General features: G+C 42.1%; 1 protein-coding gene across 3 annotated transcripts in view; it reads left to right on the forward strand.

The window, feature by feature from the left end:
- SYTL5 (synaptotagmin like 5) overlaps positions 1-20813 on the forward strand; it is a 102469-nt gene extending 81656 nt beyond the window's left edge. For all 3 annotated transcript variants that reach the window (XM_068155068.1, XM_068155071.1, XM_068155072.1), the window contains 8 exons: positions 1876-1941; positions 3332-3510; positions 4898-5000; positions 7748-7909; positions 12847-12955; positions 15188-15323; positions 17607-17815; positions 19011-20813. In XM_068155068.1, the coding sequence (XP_068011169.1) occupies positions 1876-1941; positions 3332-3510; positions 4898-5000; positions 7748-7909; positions 12847-12955; positions 15188-15323; positions 17607-17815; positions 19011-19153 (1107 nt within the window). In that variant the 3' untranslated portion in view covers positions 19154-20813. The remainder of the gene's footprint in view (positions 1-1875; positions 1942-3331; positions 3511-4897; positions 5001-7747; positions 7910-12846; positions 12956-15187; positions 15324-17606; positions 17816-19010) is intronic.
- The last annotated feature ends 32 nt before the right edge of the window (positions 20814-20845 follow it).

The following is a 20845-nucleotide window of genomic DNA, read 5'->3' on the forward strand; positions in this document are numbered from 1 at the left end:
AATTTGGTCCATTGTTAACCAATGAACTGTCCTTTCCAGACTGCATCCCCATTAGTCCCCATGCAAGAAGAGCCCCAGGAATACCCATGTAGATTCTTGATCCCAAGGAGATGGAATTGCTTGAATCCAGGTTTAGCTTACCTGCAGAGGAGAATGGGCTGAGAAAATTGCCATCATAGAGCAATTTTTGTATCTTGGATCTGGCCATGTCCAGACCCTTTTTCCTTCTGAATTGTGTAGTTCACTGAAACAGACACAACAGAGATGTGTGGCACTTCACATCAAATCAGACTTGAGCAAATGAGGAGACTGATCTCATTAGACCCACTTACCCAAAGCTGACTATGACTCATTGTTTCCAATGCTTGCTGGTCCCATGGATTTCACAGACAGAATTTGTTTTGTTTCTTCTGAATACTGATATGAGGCTTGCAGGTGCCGAAGTGCTGACTGCATTTGGAGAGCCTTTCCTCTGTGTGCTGCAGGCAGCACTCTGCCTCTGCTTTGGGGTTTGTCCTTTGCTGTAGATTTCCCTTTGACCTTTCTCTTAAAGCAGGGCACCGCTTTTCTTGTGCTGCAGGCCTGAGATAATCTCACATCTCAATGCTCTTGTTTCTCGGTATGCGCCATGATGTGATTTTTAATGTCACTGCGTGCTATCTGAATGGCAAAGCTGCAGACAGCAAGCTGCTTCTCCCTGCAAGAGCAGGTCAATTTTAGGGAATTTTGTGAGGTTTTTTTCATTCCCCTTGAGTGTTTCTAGTTATTAACATCCCCCTTCTCTTATTTTTGCCTTTCCTCTGCTTATGGTAAGCCTTTGAGCCTTGTGCACTGTATGGATTTTTTTCATGTTAAACATCTGTGCACTATTAAGTCACACTTGAAATAATGTATTGATGAACAGTAGACCCTAACTATATGGAGTTTTTATTCTTTTTAGTTTTTGATATGAGAATTTAAAGTGCAATATGAGTACTCTGACAATAAACACATGAGCTAATAGTAGAAATATCTTAAAGGGTAAAGATTCTTGAAATCAACTGGTAATATGAAGGATCAAAAATGCAAAGTGAACAGAAACTGTACTTCAGCACTGAAGTATTTTTCATTGTGCTCTCTCAAAGCTAATACATGAACTATGTATTTAGTTTTCCCTCCATGCTTCACTGATTCCTCTCCTGGAGGTACTAATTCATTGTCAAGACCTGTCACATCAGTAGGACTGAATTGTTCCATTGCCTTATTGCAGGGATAATATGTAATGAAAGCAAATCTAATTATTAGTGAGGTACAAAAATGAGGTTCCACATTCCTCCTGGAAAATTAGTCTATTTCTTAAGGACATTGCATTTAACATACACTTCTCTCTCATACATGGAGGGGGGGAAAAAGTACATTGAATACTTCTACTACATTTGTAGTTTGTAAGCAATTCAGAAATTGTTTGCTGCAGTCAGAGGCCACCTGTTTGTGTAGGACAGTGTCCAAGGGTACCCATTTCCATGTATGCCAGAGGTGGAGATACGTAAATGGGAAAGGCAGGAATTTAGCTCCAGGAATATTAGTAATGTATCAAGTGTCACCAGCAGGACAAAGGAGGTGTTCTGAGTTAGTGTTCTAAAATCTAATTTGTTTATTTTGATACAGCAGATACTACCGTGAGCCATGTGTCCTTCAGTACTTGAACTATATGGAAAAGAGTGGGGTTCTTTCTGATGTGGTGATCAGTTTTTCTTTCTTGCTTCCTATGGCTTTGAAATGCAAATTCCCTTTACCTGTCTATATACAGGTAAAGATTTATCACTGCAGTTATTCTTGCTTATTCCATCTATCTAATGCTTTTTCTCTTGATCTTTTACACTGCAATCTTTAAAGAACTCCCCAGAGGGCTCTGACAGAAAATGGACGTATTTAAACGTGCCTGAAACAGATGGTGATACTGTGAGTGCTCCTGAATCCTCTCTAGCTTACTTTTAATGTTTCTCTCTCTTTTCTCCCTTGGTGTTGAAGACTATACCTGTGTGTCTTGCAAGGATTTAGATGGTTATACATGTTTTTAAGGAGTCTTGCTCAATGACTAAAAAGAAAACATCCACTAGATTTCTCAGATGTCTTTGGCTCTGGCAGCGTGCAAATTGCTTTGATTTTCTTTAAAAACACTTAGCTGTTTCCTAGTTGTAACCCACTGGAAGAGGACATTAATGGAATGAAGCTGGAGGAATGGAATGAAGCTGGAGGTGGGGAGATTCAGACTGGATGTGAGGAGGAAGTTCTTCACCATGAGAGTGGTGAAGCCCTGGAATGGTTTGTCCAGGGAGGTGGTTGAGGCCTCATCCCTGGAGGTGTTTAAGACCAGGCTGGATGTGGCTTATCTAGTGTGGGGTGTCCCTGCCCATGGCAGGGGGGCTGGAACTAGATGATCCTTGTGGTCCCTTCCAACCCTGACTGATACTGTGATACTATGACATCCTCATAGAAATACTCTGTATGGTATGAGTGGGGAAAAAAAGAGTTTTGGGGGTGATGTTATGCTGCAGTGGAAAGGTTTTGGGGTTGTTGCTAGAACTTTTTCTCTCTGGAAAAAATGGTGCCATGGTGGGTACAAAACTTTGCTCATAGTTTTAGGATTACTAATGAAAAGCAGGTGTTGCTTTAAACAAATGTGCTTTTCTTCACCATGAGGGTGGTGGAACACTGAAACAGGTTGCCCAGGGAGCTAGTTGAGGCCCATCCCTGGAGATATTCAAGGTGAAGCTTGACAAGGCTCTGAGCAACCTGATCTAATGGAGGATATCCCTGCTGACTGCAGGGGGTTTGGACTAGATGACCTTTGATGTTCCCTTGCAACCCAAATCATTTTGTGATTCTACTGTCTCCATTATGGGAAGCATCTTTATTAACTTTTTTCCAGTGGTTTCATTGACAGTTGTCTTATGAGACTTGGTAAAATTCAGGTGGACAGCTGAGCCAGAAAGGTGATTCTTTTTTGCTGTTTGGAACTTATGTGAGCTCACAATTTATGTACCCTGTGTGCTCTTTCAGTTCATGTATGATCTGAACAATGGCAACTTAGATTTAATCATGATTATAAGAAGGTTTTGGGTCCTGCATAGTAAAGCATCAATGGTGTAGACATTTAAACTGTAGTTAATTATAGTTCTTATTCCCTTTTACACCAAACAGAGGAAAGTGGTATTTCTGTTCCATAATATATCTGTTTTCATATCAAGTCCTAACAAGTGTGAAAATATTGCAAAGCTGTGACTATGAAAAAAAGCACCCAGATTCTGGATATGTGCAATTTCTTTAAGCCCTTTTCTGTCTCCTCCAGACTAGCATTAACAGCATGCTGAGTGTATATAGTGAAACTGGTGACTATGGCAACGTGAAGGTCAGCGGCGAAATCCTTCTCAACGTCAATTATAGCTACAAAACAGGTGCCCTCAGCATCCTGGTGAAAAGTTGCAGAAACCTGGCAGTTGCAGATGAGAAGAAGCAAAGGACTGATCCGTAAGCACAGAGAAGAATTTCCTTTAAGGTTCTGCTAGGCTCTTGTCAACGAGATCATGTGCAGTGATGTAGCTTAGAGCTGTGATATGAGCCTGAGAACTCACAGGATCCAGTTGCTAGTGTTTTGATGAGGATCAGTTTGGATTCCCTGTGGAAAATGCATTTTCAATTTATTTCTTAGAGCAACACGTGCCTTCTTTGGAGAAACAATAAGGTTACTGAAATTATCAACCTGCTTGATAGCCACCTCTGCAAAAGGGCAAAGCATATGAAGGAATAGGAAGGCTGAATTGATTTCTTACTTCTAGAATCATAACTAAGTATATGAAGAGAGTGTTTTGTTTGGAGGGAGGGATAGAGATAACTTTGGTTTTGTTCATGCATACATTCACTTTGCTAGGACCATGTTTTCTGAGCTTATTCTAGTTTTCAGCATAATAGGTAAATTCTGTCATCAATAAATAATAATTAGCATGTGTACTCATGTGAAATCCTACTGTGTGCAAGGTTTCTCATTCTCTTGTATTTTCAGTGTATGTGTTTGCATATGTGTGGTGGGTTGAAATTTTCCCCCAACATACAATTGCCAGACTAGCTCAGTTGAAAGCAAATGAAGCTGTATTTACAAGCCCAATGACAATCTGGAAATATGAAATGCAATGAATATGCACAAAATATACAAAAATATATTTATGTTTATATGCAGACAAAATTTATACACCACACAAGAACCCCCCTGGACAAAACCAGGGGTACTAATAGCTTCCCCCGCCCTGCTCCCTTCCCCCCTGTACAAGGGACAAAAGAAAGAAGAGCAGAGAGTTGCTGTTAGCACTTAACCACAGCAAAGAACACAGCCAAGGTCAGCAACTGCTAATCAAAAGCCAGCTAGTATCTGCCAGAGTGAAGGAAGTCGAAAAGAGAGAGAGTTAATTTACCAAGCTAACTTTATGTTGGTTTTCAGAGCAAGGGGATTATTTAGACTTTATCATTATTTTCCTTTTTACATCTGATGGTAATTTATTTACGTTCTATCACTTTCTGTTCAAGATCTGTGGAAAACTTTCCAGGCATAGCTTAAAACTACCACAATATGTAACCAGTTAATAATAATATATTACAAAAGGGGAAGTCTTAGGAAAGCTTTCTGCATTTCTGAGGAAGACTAAAGGGATTTAGCTTTGCCTTTTGTTATTCTGATCCTATCTGAGCATCATTGCTCTCTTTGTGCATAAAGACCATGCCTTCCCATAGCTCTCTTACATGTGTTCATTGCTTACACTGTGTGCATTAATTTTCTCTTCTATGTAGCTGATGCAGCATGTCAAGTCCTTGCTCAAACTGGTCATTTTTATTCCTTGCTAATAATTTCCTACTTGATCTGCAGGTATGTCAAAGCATACCTTCTGCCGGATAAGTCTCGCCAAAGTAAACGCAAGACCAAAATCAAAAGCAACAGCACCAATCCTGAATTTAATGAAACGCTGAAGGTGAGAACACTGCCTCTCTCTCATGCTGTGATCAATGTTAGGCTTGTGCTCATAGGTGTTTTCTGTAAGTCTTTCCAGTATGGAGATTAGAATTTGGAAGAGATGCCTCAAAAGGAATGTATTTAAGCAAAGCTGCGTACTAATCCTATGGGTTGCAATTTCTGGCTTCCCGCCTTCAGGGAGTGTTTTTGTTTGGTTTTCTCCTTTATAGGTAAAACTTCAATTAGGTTCCATAGATCTCTTTCAAAGCTGCTGATGTTCCTGTCTAACCTAAGGTCAGAGATGTTAGAAGCATCTTAAAGATTTAGTAAGCCCTCAAGTTAGCAACTGATGCTGAAATGCAGCTAGATAAAAATTTCCCATCTAAGTGATTTTGAAGAGCAGATAATTTCTTTTCAGTGAAAGATGAATTTCTCTGGAGGCTTTATTTTTTTTTAATTAAAGCAGAACTGACTTCAATAAGAAAACGCCAACAACAGCTTCACAACCCACCTTCCTAAAAAGCTGTGGTGGACTTTGTATTCTGCTACAAAAGATAACAGATTGCTTCCTTGAGGGCTGGTGGAGCAGAGCAGGCAGGCTTCTTCCTTTCTTGCCTTTTACCCACCTTCACTATAGAGGCTGAGCTCCTCATCAGCTGCTTATTCTCATCCTTAGCTCTGGTACAGGTGGGAATGGCAGAGTTTCTACCTAGTTCAGTGCCAGGCTGGCACCCTGACAACATGGCCCCTAGTGATTTCCCCTTCCTCATCGAGTGATGAGAGTTATCCCAGCTGGCTGTCAGGAAGCCAGAAACTCTACAGCTTCTCAGTGACATTTAAAATTTCTTATAATAGAGGCTCACAGATGTTCCCTGGCCAGTACACTTGGGTTAACCTGGCTACAAAACCATTTTGCAGACTTAAACACACTTAGTCTGACCAGGTTGCTTGCCAAGGGAGAGTGTCTTGCATAGCTTCAATTTTTTATGGCCTACAGTAAAGTTAAGGCTTGCCTGAACTGGAAAACAGAGGTGTTGGACTCTATTTAGCAAGGAATATAGCACTAAGCAAGTCTGCTAGCTGGGAACTCAGTGAGGACAGGACCTGGCAGCTTGCTAAAACGTGAATTGTAACTAAGGGAGCTTACTTGAATTGTGAGTAGGTAAGCAAGAGCTGCATCTGTCAGAACCATTGTTACCTTTGGAAAAGAATAATAATTAAATCTGTCTGTCTTCCCTGGAGTGTATTAGAAGGGCTGTGATTAGCAGGTTGAGAGAGGTTCTCATCCCCCTTTAATCTGCCCTGGTGAGGCTACATCTGGGCCCACCAGTTCAAGAAGGACAGGGAATGCTTGAAAGAGTCCAGCACAGAGCCGCAAAGATGACAAAGGGAGTGAAACATCTCCCTTATGAGGAAAGGCTGAGGGAGCTGGGGCACTTTAGCCTGGAGTAGTGGAGATCAAGGTGTGACCTCATTAATGTTTATAAAGATGTGAAGGATGAGCGTCAGGAAGATGGAGCCAGGCTCTTCTCAGTGATGTACAATGACAGGACAAGGGGCAATGGGTGCAAACTGGAGCATAGGAGGTTCCATGTCAACATAAGGAAAAAAACTTTTCACTGTGAGTGTGACAGAGCCCTTAAACAGGCTGTCCAAGGAGCTTGTGGAGTCTCCTTCTCTGGAGACATTCAAAACCCACCCACAGGACACGGTCCTGTGTGAGCTACTCTAGGTGATCCTGCTCTGGCAGGGGGGTTGGACTAGATGACCTTTCAAGGTCCCATCCAAACCCTAACATTCTGTGATTCCCAGCCTGACTTTTATTTCACTGCCGCTAAATATGACATCTCAGAGTGGAACCGTTGGCATCTGGGGTTACGCATTGTGGATATATCTATACGCGAACAGCCTACTGGTGTGGCTCGCCAACTGTTCGCTTGGCTGTTTCAGCTTCTGGAGGACGTATGTATGCGTCCAGGCATCGTTCTTAATGCACAAAAGAAAACTTCTGGGTCTCCTCAGCTAACACTGGGAGCAGGGTGAATTTCAGGGAATTAATGGGCTTTTTCCTAAAAGCAGTGTGCAGAGCTAGAATCCCAGATGTTTGTAATTTTCTGTGGATTTGCTAGAATGTGATGTTTCTTCAGAGAAGTTTTTTAACAGCTTTCAAACCCAACAATGGTTATGAAGACTGAAGCACTTGCTGAATGCTTTGCAGATGTATTTTTGCTTGTGTTCAGAGCAATTGTTCAGAAGTTGCAAAGATACAATTAAAAAGGAAAAGAGGACATGCTTTCTAGAAAATAGTGTACACAGACTTTCTTCGGGGGTGAAGAAGTTGGGATTTCTTCTTACAAGCTGAACTTTGTTGTTGGTCTGCTTCCGTTACATAAACTTAAAAGGAATTAGCAGGATCATGATTTTAAGCATTGTAATTTCCTTTGTAAACATAAATGTCCAGTAAAGAGCAGTGGAAAAACCCCATCATGGTAGTGGGAAAAAAATCAATCATGGTAGTAACATAAATTAGCATTGCATGCATGCTTAAAAAAATATGAACAAAAAAGAGAGGCTTAACATTATAAGCTTTCTAGCTAGATAGACCTTGTTTGCAAAGAAAATAAATCTTTCTTTTATGCTTCATTTGTTAACTGCTGTGGGCTTCGTGAAATTGAGCTAGAGCTGTAAAAGGCTCCATGGAAACTATTATTTATGCTTATTCTAAGAGGTTTGTGGTTTTTTTTCTTCTCTTTTTTCTGTTGGTAGTATGTCATCAGTCACACACAGCTAGAGACCAGGACCCTCCAGCTTTCTGTCTGGCACTATGACAGATTTGGACACAACAGCTTCCTTGGGGAGGTGGAAATTCCATTCGACTCCTGGAACTTCGAAAATCAGGGCGATGAGTGGTTTGTGCTCCAGCCCAAGGTAACAGTTTCCAGGGGCTGGCCAAAGTGTCCTGAAGCAAATTTAGCAAGGCTTAGCTATTTTTCCTTTGGAATGAGTTTATAAATTGGTGGCTTTGTAAGTGTCTTATTATGGGAAGAAAAAGAATATCTTGGTTCTTTATTCAATCAAAACAGACTGGGTTTAATGTCTTTGATGAAAACTTTACACATAATTGGCTACTTAGACAAAACCCCCATACCTCAAAGAATTTATGAGTTCCTCCTGTAATAAACTGCAGTGGAGAAATGGTCCAGTAAAGAAATTGATGATTTTTATTTTATTTTATTTTTTAAATAGCACTTACCCAAAGGACATTTGTACCACCTCCCTACCCATTAGAGTTAATAAAGTCTGGAGAGTTCATTAAAGAAACACATCTCTTTTAAAATTGTCTTTTCCTTCAAAGTGCTTCACACTTTTGAGCTGTGACAAAATGACTTGCTAATCTCACTTTAGCTAGGAAGGCAGAGGATAAGGATTCTCAGTAGGCAGATTAATTGGTCTGTGAAACAGGACTTGTGTTGTACTTAGCTAAGGATAAGCTGACTTCTGTGTCTAGGGCACCCCCCAGCTTTGGCAAAGGTGTTTGTTTTTTAATGAGGTTCAAAGAGGTGTTGTGAGATAAAGGATTAAAGGCTTCTGCCTTGATTGCTCCTGCAGCAACTAGAATCCCCAGAAATTCCAGAGGTTTAGATTGCCATTTCAGAAAGTGTATTTTTCTTGCTGCAGAAAACTTCAAGGTTTACTGCAAGTGAGGTGGAAATAGACTCAGATGATTTGTTTGCCCTGTGTTTATTATTTTTAAGTAAATAGTGTGACTATTTGGGAATGTTCAACTTGTGTCTTTCCAGTGGGGGGTGAATCAACTTGCTATGTAATTCTCAGCGTAGCCCTTTGTGAGGCTTACATCCAAACTGTCACAAATGATAAAATTGTACTTTAGCAACTATTTTGCCAGAAGATACACAGGGAAATGTGTTGGGGGGGGGGAGTGGGGGGGGGTTGTTTGCTTTTTTTTTTTCCCTTTGAACATTTGCACACTCAGTTTAACAGTTCAGCTTTGTTATTAAGGGTAATCACCAGCTCTTCCTTCATGTTCCAGACAAGGTAAGACAGGGAAGGGAAAGTGGCTAGTAATGGCAAATGCATTTCAGCCATCACTATGTCCTTACAAGCTTGCTATGTAGGTTGTTTTTGTTGGGTCTGCACTTGAAGTAGAAGAAAAGTCTACTACCTGGTGTCAAATGTCTCTCTTTTTCAGTCTTACTGGTTTAAAACAATATGGTACACATCTAGCATTTGGTTTGCTTTCAGTTTGTAGGCAATGTTGATCTGAAACTGAGCTGCAGTCTCTCTGTCATCCCACTTCAATCTCTTGGGATTTGTGTGTGTATGGGTGGCTTCTTTTTATCATAAAAGTGGGGGGAAAAAAAGACCTGAGGCAGACATGAATCTGTCCTCTCAGGGAAAAAACATGAGGCTTTTTGGCCATTCCAGCTGGAAGACATTGTCTGACTGTTTCCAAACCCATTAAAATTATTTTCATTTTTGTTTTTTACCAAAGAAAGCAAACACAGAATTGGTGTTGTCTGCCTCCCAAATTGTTACCAATAATGTTTCTATTTTACCAAAGAAAGCAAACACAGAATTGGTGTTGTCTGCCTCCCAAATTGTTACAAATTATGTTTCTATTTTACCAAAGAAAGCAAACACAGAATTGGTGTTGTCTGCCTCCCAAATTGTTACAAATATTGTTTCTAAAGTTAAAATTCTACTCAGATTTTTGATCTGCAAAGACGGCATTAAAAAGAAAGTAATCAAGTATTGCATTTTAGGTTTAAAGAAGGCCCAGGTTAATAGGCATGCAAATTACATGCTGTCCTCCTGTATGATCTGCCTGATAGAGATAGGAATGGCAGTGAAACATTTCCCAGGCTTTATTGCAGTGCTTTATTTGTTCTAATGTGAATCATTGAGCTGCTTTAGTGTAAAGGTTGGAGGTTTAAGATCTGTTCCTTCTAGAAGGATTGAATGTCTGTTTTCAAGAGGACTGTGGTTGTATCAGAAAAAGCAAACAGTTCTGTGATTAAACAGGGGCAGAGTCTAGAGACATGTTATATGTGAGGAGGTTAAGAAATTGTTCCTGATCATAGTATCATAGTATCATTCAGGGTTGGAAGGGACCACAAGGATCATCTAGTTCCAACCCTCCTGCCATGGGCAGGGACACCCCACACTAGATCAGGCTGGCCAGAGCCTCATCCAGCCTGGGCTTAAACACCTCCAGGGACGGGGCCTCGAGCACCTCCCTGGACAACCCATTCCAGGGTTTCACCACTCTCATGGTGAAGAACCTCCTCCTCACATCCAGCCTGAATCTCCCCACCTCCAGCTTCATTCCATTCCCCCTAGTCCTATCACTACCTGAGATCCTGAGAAGTCCTTCCCCAGCCTTCCTGTAGGCCCCCTTCAGATACTGGAAGGCCACAATGAGGTCACCTCGGAGCCTTCTCTTCTGCAGACTGAACAGCCCCAACTCCTTCAGTCTGTCCTCATAGGAGAGGTGCTCCAGCCCTCTGATCATCCTTGTGGCCCTTCTCTGGACATGTTCCAGCACCTCCTCATCCCTCTTGTACTTAAACCACCACTTGCCCACTGCTGGAACAGAAAAACTAACCTTCACTGCCTTCATGGGAAACTTGATCCAAAACTTGCATAGTTGAGTGATCTGACTGATAAGATTCAGGTAGTGTGCAAATTATTCCGCAGCCACATACTACAAGTTTTCTTTTGACCTCTCTTGGAATAACTGGCATCAGACAGTGGTGGAGGCAGAACCATTTTCTCAGATTCTATGTTGCTGTAAAAGTGCTTCAAAGTCACCAAAGGGCCATGCTGTTATCACCAGAACAGGTTTTCCCCCTATCCCATACTTGTGTGCAGACTTGACCCCACCAAACATGGTTAGTGCTTTAGCCTTGAGTTATAACATTGAAGGCGTATCACCACGAATGTGCACATCACCGTATGTACCTCTGGTGGGGTTTTCTTGGCTCTATTTTCTCTTGATAAAAGAATTCTGACCTACCTGAGCAGTCAGGAAACACTTCAAAGAGGTACTGTCACTGATCAGACATTCGATTAAAGGCTCGTGTGGTACCTTGGTGTGTGTTTCTCAGCACTCCAGGGTTCTCTTCCTTTATACGTCTGCTTTGTCCATCTTGAGGAAGATTTATACACAAACATAAACACAGAAGCAAGTACAGAAATGTGAGCATCTGAGTAGTCCTGCCTCCATGAGTCAACATTGGTGAGCAAGGTCAACATATGCCTGAGTATTTCATAGACTTGATCTCAAATGTAAATGTAGAAGGTTTCTTTTTTCACTGCTCTTTATTTGTCTAGAAGTCAGTTTGAACTGGCATAATATGCTTTCTCTGTGTTGCTGTGGTGGTTTGGTTGAGGGTCAGATGCCCATCAAAACTGCTTATCACTCCCCTCCTTAGAAGGGTGGGGGAGAGGGAAAATAGAACCAAAGGCCTGTGAGCCATGATAGAAGAAATTTAGTAAGATGAAAAGCAAGAGCAAAGGTCATGCACAGAAGCAAGAGCAAACAAAGGTGTTATTCTTTACTCTCCATCAGCAGATGATGCTTGGTCACTTCCCAGGGGGCAGGGCTTCAATACACATAGAGGTTGCTCCAGAGGATAGACACCATCAACAAATGTCCCCACACTTCCTTCTTTCACTTAGCTTATATAGCTGAGCTGATGTCATATGGCATGGAATGCCTCTTTGGTCAGTTTGGGGTAGCTGGCTTGGCTGTGTCCCCTCTCAAGAACTTGCCCATCCTCAGCCTTCTGTTTGGGGGGAAGATGCTGGAAAAACACAGCCTTGTTGCTTGCCTCCACAGTAGCCAAACCACTGCTGTGTCATCAACGCACAGCTACAGCCCTGCAAAACACAGCACTGGAAAGATGCTCTGGGGAGAGTTAAACCTAGCTCAGCCAAACCAAATACAGTTGCATCTGCTGATCTTAAAATGTACTTTCCAACTTTTTACAGTGTGAATGGAATTTCAGCACACATCAGTGAAGGCCTAATGTTCTTCTAACAAGGATGCTCTGAAGAGCGCTGAATGAATTCCTTCTGGGCAAGATTCAAACATTTATAGAACATAAGGATGCAGAAATAGCAGCTGTGCAGAAAAGATTTTCAAGCACTTTTTCAGAGCTGGAGTCTGCTCTCTTCTCTCACTTTGGTTCCCCCCACTTTCATTCCAAGAGTGACTCAGGAATGACTCTTCTCAAGTATATGAAATCAATTACATGTTTTAATTCCTGATTGGGGGATATAAGGGCTGCCCATGGCAGGGGGGCTCCCTGCCCATGGCAGGGGGGTTGGAACTAGATGATCCTTGTGGTCCCTTCCAACCCTGAATGAAACTATGAAACTATGGATGTCAGCTTAAATTAGCTACAGTTTATATGTCCAGAAATAAGGTTGAGAGTTGGTTTTTTTCCTCTATTTGCCCTCTTCATTTATGGTTGTTGGGTGACAGTCAGACTCCATGATATTAAATGTTTCTTCCAACCATGTTTTGTTCATGCTAGATCTTTCTCTCCTGTGTGTGTTCACTGAACAGCCTCTAATGCCACATGGCTTTATTCTTCTGCAAACTTGCATTTCCTAGCTCAGAATGTTTCCTAAAATGGGATTGCATTCAGTCTGCACTACCTGATGATCTGAAAGTGGGCTAGTGTGTCTTAATATGTTTAAGAAGCGTTTCAAACCCTATATTGGTATACCAAAATCAAAAGGAGAAGGTGAATGGTTAACCCTAACTGGACTTCTGCCTTGTTTGCTTGTTTGTGTTTATTTTTATTTTCTTTTTTTCTTTCTTTTTTACTTTTCAGGTGGAGGTTACAACAGATGTTGGACTTCAATATAAAGGAGAACTCACAGTTGTTTTACGTTACATTCCTGCTGACAGAAACCTAATGCTTCCTCTAGGGCAGTTTCAAGGTACCGCAGGCTTTCATGGCTACATGTGCTAACATCCCTCTGAATGTTAAGAGCCCTAGCCCAGGGTGAAGTCATGGTATTGCTGCAGATTGAAATCACACTTAAACACATTAGTTGTCTTTATCTGGACATTTTGAATCCTGTATTTCTCCTGCTGCATCCTCTTCTCTTACACTGAACTTGAAGGGAGAAAAGGGAAGAGGATTGAGCAGTTAAGTGTTGATGCATGGCTGTAACCTAATAAAAAAAAAATCCAGACGTTCTATAACCTGGTTGAGGACAGCCACATAGAAATATATTGTCTACATCACAGTCTGTGGGTTCTTTGTTCAGCTAGTTAAATTCAGTGTACAGCTGATCAAAGTAACAGACTTCACTGAGTAGTTCTCGCTTCCTTATCCTTAAGCTTACCAAGCCTCTCACATTCGCTCTTCTTTTTCATGCTGATTTACCTCTACTCAGTTTTACTGAAGTGCTGCTGTAATTCAGTCCTGTAAAATGTTACTTGAATTCTTTAGGGAAAGCCGCTACTTTCATCAACAATGAACAGGGGGAAACAGTTACCAACTCTCTGCATTGTAGTAGCATGAGGAACGGCAGTTACCTGAAAGGACAGCAATCACAGGGTAGCACCTGAGAGTACATGGATGTTCCAGACACAGGTCTTAGTGTCAGTAGTGCTTGTTAGCACTAGGATTTGCCAGATGTATTCTTTTTCTTTCTTTCTTTCACAGATCACATTCCCTCTGCTAGCAGTATTTCCAAAGTTTGCTCTCCATAAAAGCCAGTTGTTGGCTGAAAAAGAATTTTTTAAACATATGTCTTTTTTCCCAATGTTTTCAATCTGAATCAGTTATATGATCATAGAATCATAGAATCAGTAAGGCTGGAAAAGACCCCAGAGATCATCAAGTCCAACCTATCACCCAACACCTCATGATTAGCTAAACCATGGCTTCAAGTGCCACGTCCAATCCTTTTTTGAACAATCTCATTGGGTAGACAGCATGAAAAAGGCAGAGTTAGGCACAGAGGAAAGCAGGAGGAGCTGCAGCAAGGTGAAAGCTATGTAAGGGAGCACAGAATGCAGTCGGGGGGTTGCTAGGTGGATCACAGAGCAAAGGATCCTGCTAATAAGCCTCTTAGATATATAGCAGCAGCAAATACATGTGTCCTCGTGCTGCTGTTCAAAAGCAGTAGTTCAAAAGCAGCCCTTTGTCATGGTTTTGCAAGAGCACTGCATCCATGCACATGGAACACATGCAGTGTATGCCTGCGTTGTAAGCTTTGCATTTATATCTTACTTGTGGAATAGGGCTGCCTTGACCTGCTTGGTAGAAGTGGATTCTGAGAAGAGGGTAAGTACTTACAGAGCATGCAGCTCTCACCTGGAGTACTGCATCCAGCTCTGGAGCTCTCAATACAGGAAGGACATGGACCTGATGGAACAGGTCCAGAGGAGGGCCACAAAAATTATCAGGGGCTGGAACACTTCTCCTGTGAAGACAGGCTGAGGGAGCTGAGTTGTTCAGTCTGGAGAAGAGAAGGATCTAGGGAGACACAACAGTGACCTTCCAGTACCTGAAGTGAAGGGGACTTACAAGAAGGCTGCAGAGGGACTATTTGCAAAGGCCTGTAGTGATAGGACAAGGGGCAATGATTTGAAATTAGAGAAGAGTAGATTTAGGTTGGATGATAGGAACAAGTTCTTTACCACAAGGGTGGTGGAACACTGGAACTGGTTGCCCCGGGAGGTGGTTGAGTCCCAATCCCTAGAGATATTCAAGGCGAGGCTTGACAGGGGTCTGAGCACCCTGACCTAGTGGATGATGTACCTGCTTGCTACAGAGTGGTTGGACTAGATGACCTTTGGAGGTCCCTTCCAACCCAGACCATTCTCTATGATTCTTTCTGTTCATTTTAGTAATCCATGAATTATTTGATGTATATGAAGTATTTGGATGGGACTTCAGACATGGCACTTGGTTGTGTCCAGCCAGTTACATGCTCACATTATTTATCAAATATGGAGTATTCTTTCTGTCCCTGCCTTACTAGTTTATCTACCTGTACAGAATGAGAATCTTCTCATAAGAAGTACTTTAATCCTGTGGCAGCAAATGATTTAGAAAAACAAAGAGAATCTAGCCAAGAGAGTTTGCATTTCCAAATCAGTCTTGCAGTGCCTGTATAATTTTTGATGATGATTTTACAACTCTCTTCTATGTATAGGAAAGAAGAGCTTTAAAAAAGGGAAAAAGCGAGACTCTCACGTGCCATCTGGAGGTATATTAGAAGTCCTCATCAAAGAAGCAAAGAATTTAACAGCAGTGAAATCAGGAGGCACTTCTGACACTTTTGTGAAAGGGTCTGTGTTTCTTATCTCCATTTCTTTAACTGCTGAGCTGCTTCATATATTGACTGACCACATTTTTTTCAGTGTATCTGTACGTGTAGAGTAGCAGTCCTGAAAAGCAGTTGTCACCTTGAAGGAGTATACTGAAGGGTACTGTGAAATAAGGGCAGAGGTATGAGTTGTCCCAGTGGTTAAACACAACTGTATTTAAATACCACTCGATCCAGAACCATTCATAAACAATGTGCGTGCTGTTATAGAATACAATGCCTGGTCAAAGAAAACACTTCCACTGAGTTGGCAGAGGGAGGTAGGTGCATATTCATCATTCCTGGAGGCAAGAAGTTGTAAATTAGGGCTCTCACATTGGAGATGATATCTGATCTGATGGTGACATTTACATTTTCAGGAAATCAAAACAGTGTATATTTTCCCCTGAGAGGAATAGCTTGACTACCTCCTGAATAAGAAACTTGTTTTCAGGAGGGGACAAGCCTGTTTGGATTCCTTGCAAAACCGCAAACAGCACTTACAGAAGCTGGCATGCTCCTTCAATCTAAGGTTCTTCCTAATGGATGTCACAGAAAGAGAAAACTCGTTGTGTCTGGCAATGCTATTTTGATTCAAGTAAATATATTAAATGATAAAAGATTTTTCTCTTACGAACATTCACAAATATTACCAGAAAGCATATTCCAAAAGCCAAAAAGGGCATACACTGATTTCCATCGGTTCTCTGCTTAAACATGCCTGGGCTTGCCCCAGAACAGGGGGGTCTGCACCTGACATGTGGCTGGGGGTTGGGGAGAAGGGCCCATGTGTGTCAGCCAACCACAACCTTGGGGAGGTGCTTTCCCCCTTGCTGCCTTTTCACAAGCATCTCTGCTTTCCCTCCATCCAGGCTCCACATGGGTGGGAGGCGTTTGCATGTGCTGCCACAGCTTGTAGTGGTTTGTGTTGGAGAGTCAAAATATAAACTAGAAAATGTTACACTTAGGATATGCTTGTGTTTGAGCAAGATGAATATCATCCTGCAAGCCTCATTGTATTGGATTGTTCATAATGTGCATTAGAAATGCTACATTTTTCTTTGCTAGTTTTTGCTCTCAATGCTAGCTCTCAGAATTGCTGATGTAGAGATATGGCCTAGCTCATTAGAATCAGTTTGAGTGTTGTTACTAAATGAGGATTATAGAAAGCATCCTGGCTTTAATTCTTGGCCTTGTAGTGTGCTTCAAACTACCACTAAGCTTATACCCTTCAATAGACTGGCTGATCCCGCCATGGCTTGTCCCCATCTGGACTTTTCAACAGACTTCAGGGAGAAAACATTTTCTGTTGGCAGTAACAGTGTGTGGCAAATGATTCTCTGGACTGTCTTAAGTGTGTGGTGTCTGCTGATGCTGATGTGGATTATTCAGTACAGTGGAACCAGAGTCTGTTTTCCTTGGGCTATTGATTTGTCATGTGTCATGGCCAAATGCATAATCTAGTTGCCATGAAGCAGTTGAGATGCTGCTGGTCTAATCTGCACTGTTAGTTTGAGGTAATTTGATGTAGAGGTAATTTACTGCCCACTGCAATAAACTAGCTCATGCTTATTGTTCTGTGAAGGCCTGCAGAGGAATTCTGGTCTGATTTGTTTTGTATTTGTGACTTTTTTTAGTATTTACTGCAACCACATAGTTACTCTGTTAGTTTTTATGAAGGAGGTGAAGGTACAGGCTATGGAAAACTGTGGACAACTCTGATTTTCAACTAGAGTATTAAGTTGTTTCAGTTTCACCAACGAAGTTACCCATCAAAAATGAAATATCAAGAGCTTGCTGGGCTTTACAGCACCTGTACTCAACACTCTGCACTCAACAGGGCTTTAGGCAACTCTGATTATGCTAACCCACTGAAGATCCTTCCTCATCATTCATTTCCATTTCTTTCTGGAGACCCTTCTGTCCTGCTTTGAGAGGGACTCTGGACAGAGTGACTTCAGAAGCCATTTCTAGCCATCCTTTTTTTGAATCTCAGTGTATTTAGTCTCGCTGACATCAAAAGCTTGTGGTTAAGACCCAAAACTTGAGGCAAGGAGATCTAATTCCAGTTTCTGCTGGTGACAACTGACATTGTAACTATAAGAACAGATGGAGCATAAATGCAAGATATGGTGTACACTTAATTTAATAGTGGTAGGGAGATGGGATCCTGAACCCATTTCAGCCTCTTCATGACAATAAATCTTCATGCATATTGTGTGACAACCCATCTACATACTCATTTTTCTTTTTCTGTTTCACCCAGCTACCTACTCCCAGATGACAGCAAAGCCACCAAACACAAAACTCCCATAATAAAGAAGAGTGTGAACCCCCAGTGGAATCACACCTTTGCTTTCAGTGGCTTGACTTCAAGGGACATGCACAATATCTGCCTAGAACTGACTGTGTGGGACAAGGAATCGCTCTCCAGTAATATTTTCCTCGGAGGTGTCCGTCTGAGCACTGGAAATGGTAAGATCCCATCTGACTCAAGATACCTTTCCTTATTCTGCTCTTCTACTTCTTCACCCTGCATGATTTATGTATATGAAGGACAGAAATATTTGCTGAGTGTATGGAAAGTATATGGGAACTTGGGGAGATTGAAAAGGGAGAGAAGGCATCATGTAGTCTGTAGGTGATTTCATTCTTTCCTCCATTGAGCGGGACACAAAAATTTAGTGCACAGCTGTGTACTTCTGCTCATTCTAGAAGAACCAGGAGTAGTTTGGAAGTGTTTCTTAGCATCTCAGTGAGAAGGAAGAGACTACTTTTGTCCAGCAGCAGCCTTTCTGTTGCCAGTGGTGTGTTCAGGAAGAAGCATGAATCCATTCCTCCACTGTTAGGAGGAAGTTGCTTGTGATGCAGAGTGGAGAGGTTTATGTGCTTCTGTCCGTGGGCTACGTTGTAGCCATTTGAGTTTCCCAGAGCCAAAACCCAATGGAACAGAATGTAGGGATTTAGGGATTACCCCCTCTCCCCCTTCCCTTTCCCCCGTGGGAAAAAATGGGCAGGGAAGGTAAAAGGATTAACAAAAAGACTTAAACTGAGTTGGAAGGTAAAAAGGTGATTTCAACAACAAAAAAAAGACATTTAAGGGAAAGAAAGGTTAGAGATATAGGGGAAGGGGATGGATAGAGGTATACAGAGAACCAGGCTGCAGATGGCAATGGATTCTCTGGATGGCAATGGATTCACGGGAGATAGGTCTGGCCACATGAAGTAGGCCAACCATGTGGCAGGCAGGGCTGCATGGTCAACAGCTCTCAGGCAAAGCAGTGAGGTGAAGGCAAGAGAGAGAGGCACAAATGCCTCCCCCTTACACAGAGTGTAGGCAGGAAATGGGAGTGGAATAAACATGGCCTGGGGACCCCTTTCCCTGGAGGTCAGGTTTCCCTGCCCACCTGGGTCCACCTAGAGTCCACTCACCTTAGGGTCCACCCAAGGGAGTCAGGTTTCCTACCTGCCCCCCAGCAGGCCTTAAATTACATGTGTGGCATTTGATGGCTAACCGGTGCTCTCTGTGCTTTCAGTAGAAGTCCTTGTAGAGGTGGTAGCACAAAGTGCTTGTCATGTCTCTTGCAAAGTTTAGGAGTCAATGAGCAAGGCCATTAAGTAACCACTTACTATATATGGCAAAATGCCTCCTGTTTTTTATATTTGCCAGGTGTCAGTAATGGCAAGGAGGTTGATTGGATGGATTCTCAAGGGGAAGAGCAGCACCTCTGGCAGAAGATGATTGACAATCCAGGAGCTCCTGTGGAGGGGATATTAATGTTGAGATCCAGCATGGGAAAACGCAGACTGTGAAAGATTTTAACTACTGAGGGGTACCACAAGTACTCCTGGCTTCAGTGGTGTTCAGACTCTGGTCATTTTGCCCATTTGGAAGTGGGGAAGGGTTGTACTCTTTACCTTGGATATTAAGGCTCCAAGTGAGATTTTTAATGCATCCTGCACTTTCACGCACGCATTTTTATCCCAGGCTTGTTGTATGGATTATGTTTCTCCTGAAGTCACTGAGAATTTGACCTTGTAGAAAGATCAGTCTGGCTTTCTCTGTCCCTTCTGGTGACTGTTGCATAGCTGATGAACACTTGCCTGGAGACAGGGGGCATGGAGTGACCAAATTCTCTAGTTAATCAGTTAGTAAGTAATGCCTGGTTTACATACCTCTTGGGCCAAAGGTGGCCTAGGAGACATCAGTGATACAGTACAAACAGATTCAGAGTGAGTCTGTGCTTTGATATTTGAAAGAAAAGAAGCCATAATGTTATGAAAGATAACAAACAACAGTTTTTTTCTTTTTTCAAACATGTTTTCTGACTGGGCTGTGCAGTGTGCAGGTTGGCAGGCTTGGTCCAGGATGGAGCAATCAACCCACCAAGCAAGGCTAATACACTGTGTTGCACACTAGAAACAGGCAGCAGGTGAGCTTGTGTAGAGTGCTGGTGCTCTGGCATTCTCTTGGTCATTTTAAAGCACTGTATAAAAGGCAGACTTGGCTCAACACAATCAAAGAGCCTCTAGTGAAAATAAGTCATAACGAATCCCTAACCAGTTTCCAGAACTACCTGATATTACTGCTTCTTTCATTCAGTTGACAGCTCCAGCCAAGATCTTCTGATGTCACTGGACAGAGAATATGTTCGTATGCCTCTCACCATCTGAGATACACTGAAATGAGACATGTGCTGGGTTTGGACATAGGTAGCTAAGAACTTGATTTGACAGATTGTGCAGTAAAAGTGCTGGCACATGCCAGAATCATTTGCACAGCTGTAGTATTTCCTTTGAGTGGGCTGGGATCCCATTCAGGTGTGTACAAACACACATAGTACTAACCAGAATAGGATTGGTTTTTTCTCTTGAACATACCCCAGTGAGTTAACAATGGATTTAATGAAAAGAGTGGGTCTGGGTCAGTTCAATCATTAATCTTATTAATTGTAATGATTATTTAACAGTAATTTTGCCGTTTGGTTTGCTGAAGTGATTTAGTGCCTACTTAGATACCCCATCCTTTGGGGAGTTACTTAGGTCATATGCAAAGAGCATGTTGTTTGAAGTGTTTGGGTGGGCTGCTCCTACCGAGGGCAGCACAGATCTGCTTGCAAGATTGGATAATAACTTCACTGCAAGGCATGTGGATGCTCAGGGGGAAAGGCAAAGGAAGGCCAGTGAGTGAACAACATTTCTTCTGAATTTTCCAGAATTTGAATGCAGCTTCCTACTTGAAGTGATAAGTTCATCTCTAGTTATTCCTACTTCCTCACACCCCCTTCCCCACATATTTTCTTTTTGAAAGCAATGCAGTATTAGCACAAAGGAAACAATGCAGTTAAAGGGCTGGGTGTCAAGAGGGAAGGGACAGCCTCTTCTCAGTTGCACCCTGTGACAGGGCAAGGGGTGATGAATATAAACTACAGCACAAGAAGTTCCACCTCAGCATGAGGAGGAACTTCTTCACTGTGTGGGACACAGAGCACTGGAACAGGCTGC

Source organism: Melanerpes formicivorus, unplaced genomic scaffold (genome assembly GCF_026170545.1).
Source record: "Melanerpes formicivorus ecotype bairdi unplaced genomic scaffold, bMelFor1.0.p_v2 SCAF_30, whole genome shotgun sequence".
In the NCBI taxonomy this organism is placed as follows: domain Eukaryota; kingdom Metazoa; phylum Chordata; class Aves; order Piciformes; family Picidae; genus Melanerpes; species Melanerpes formicivorus.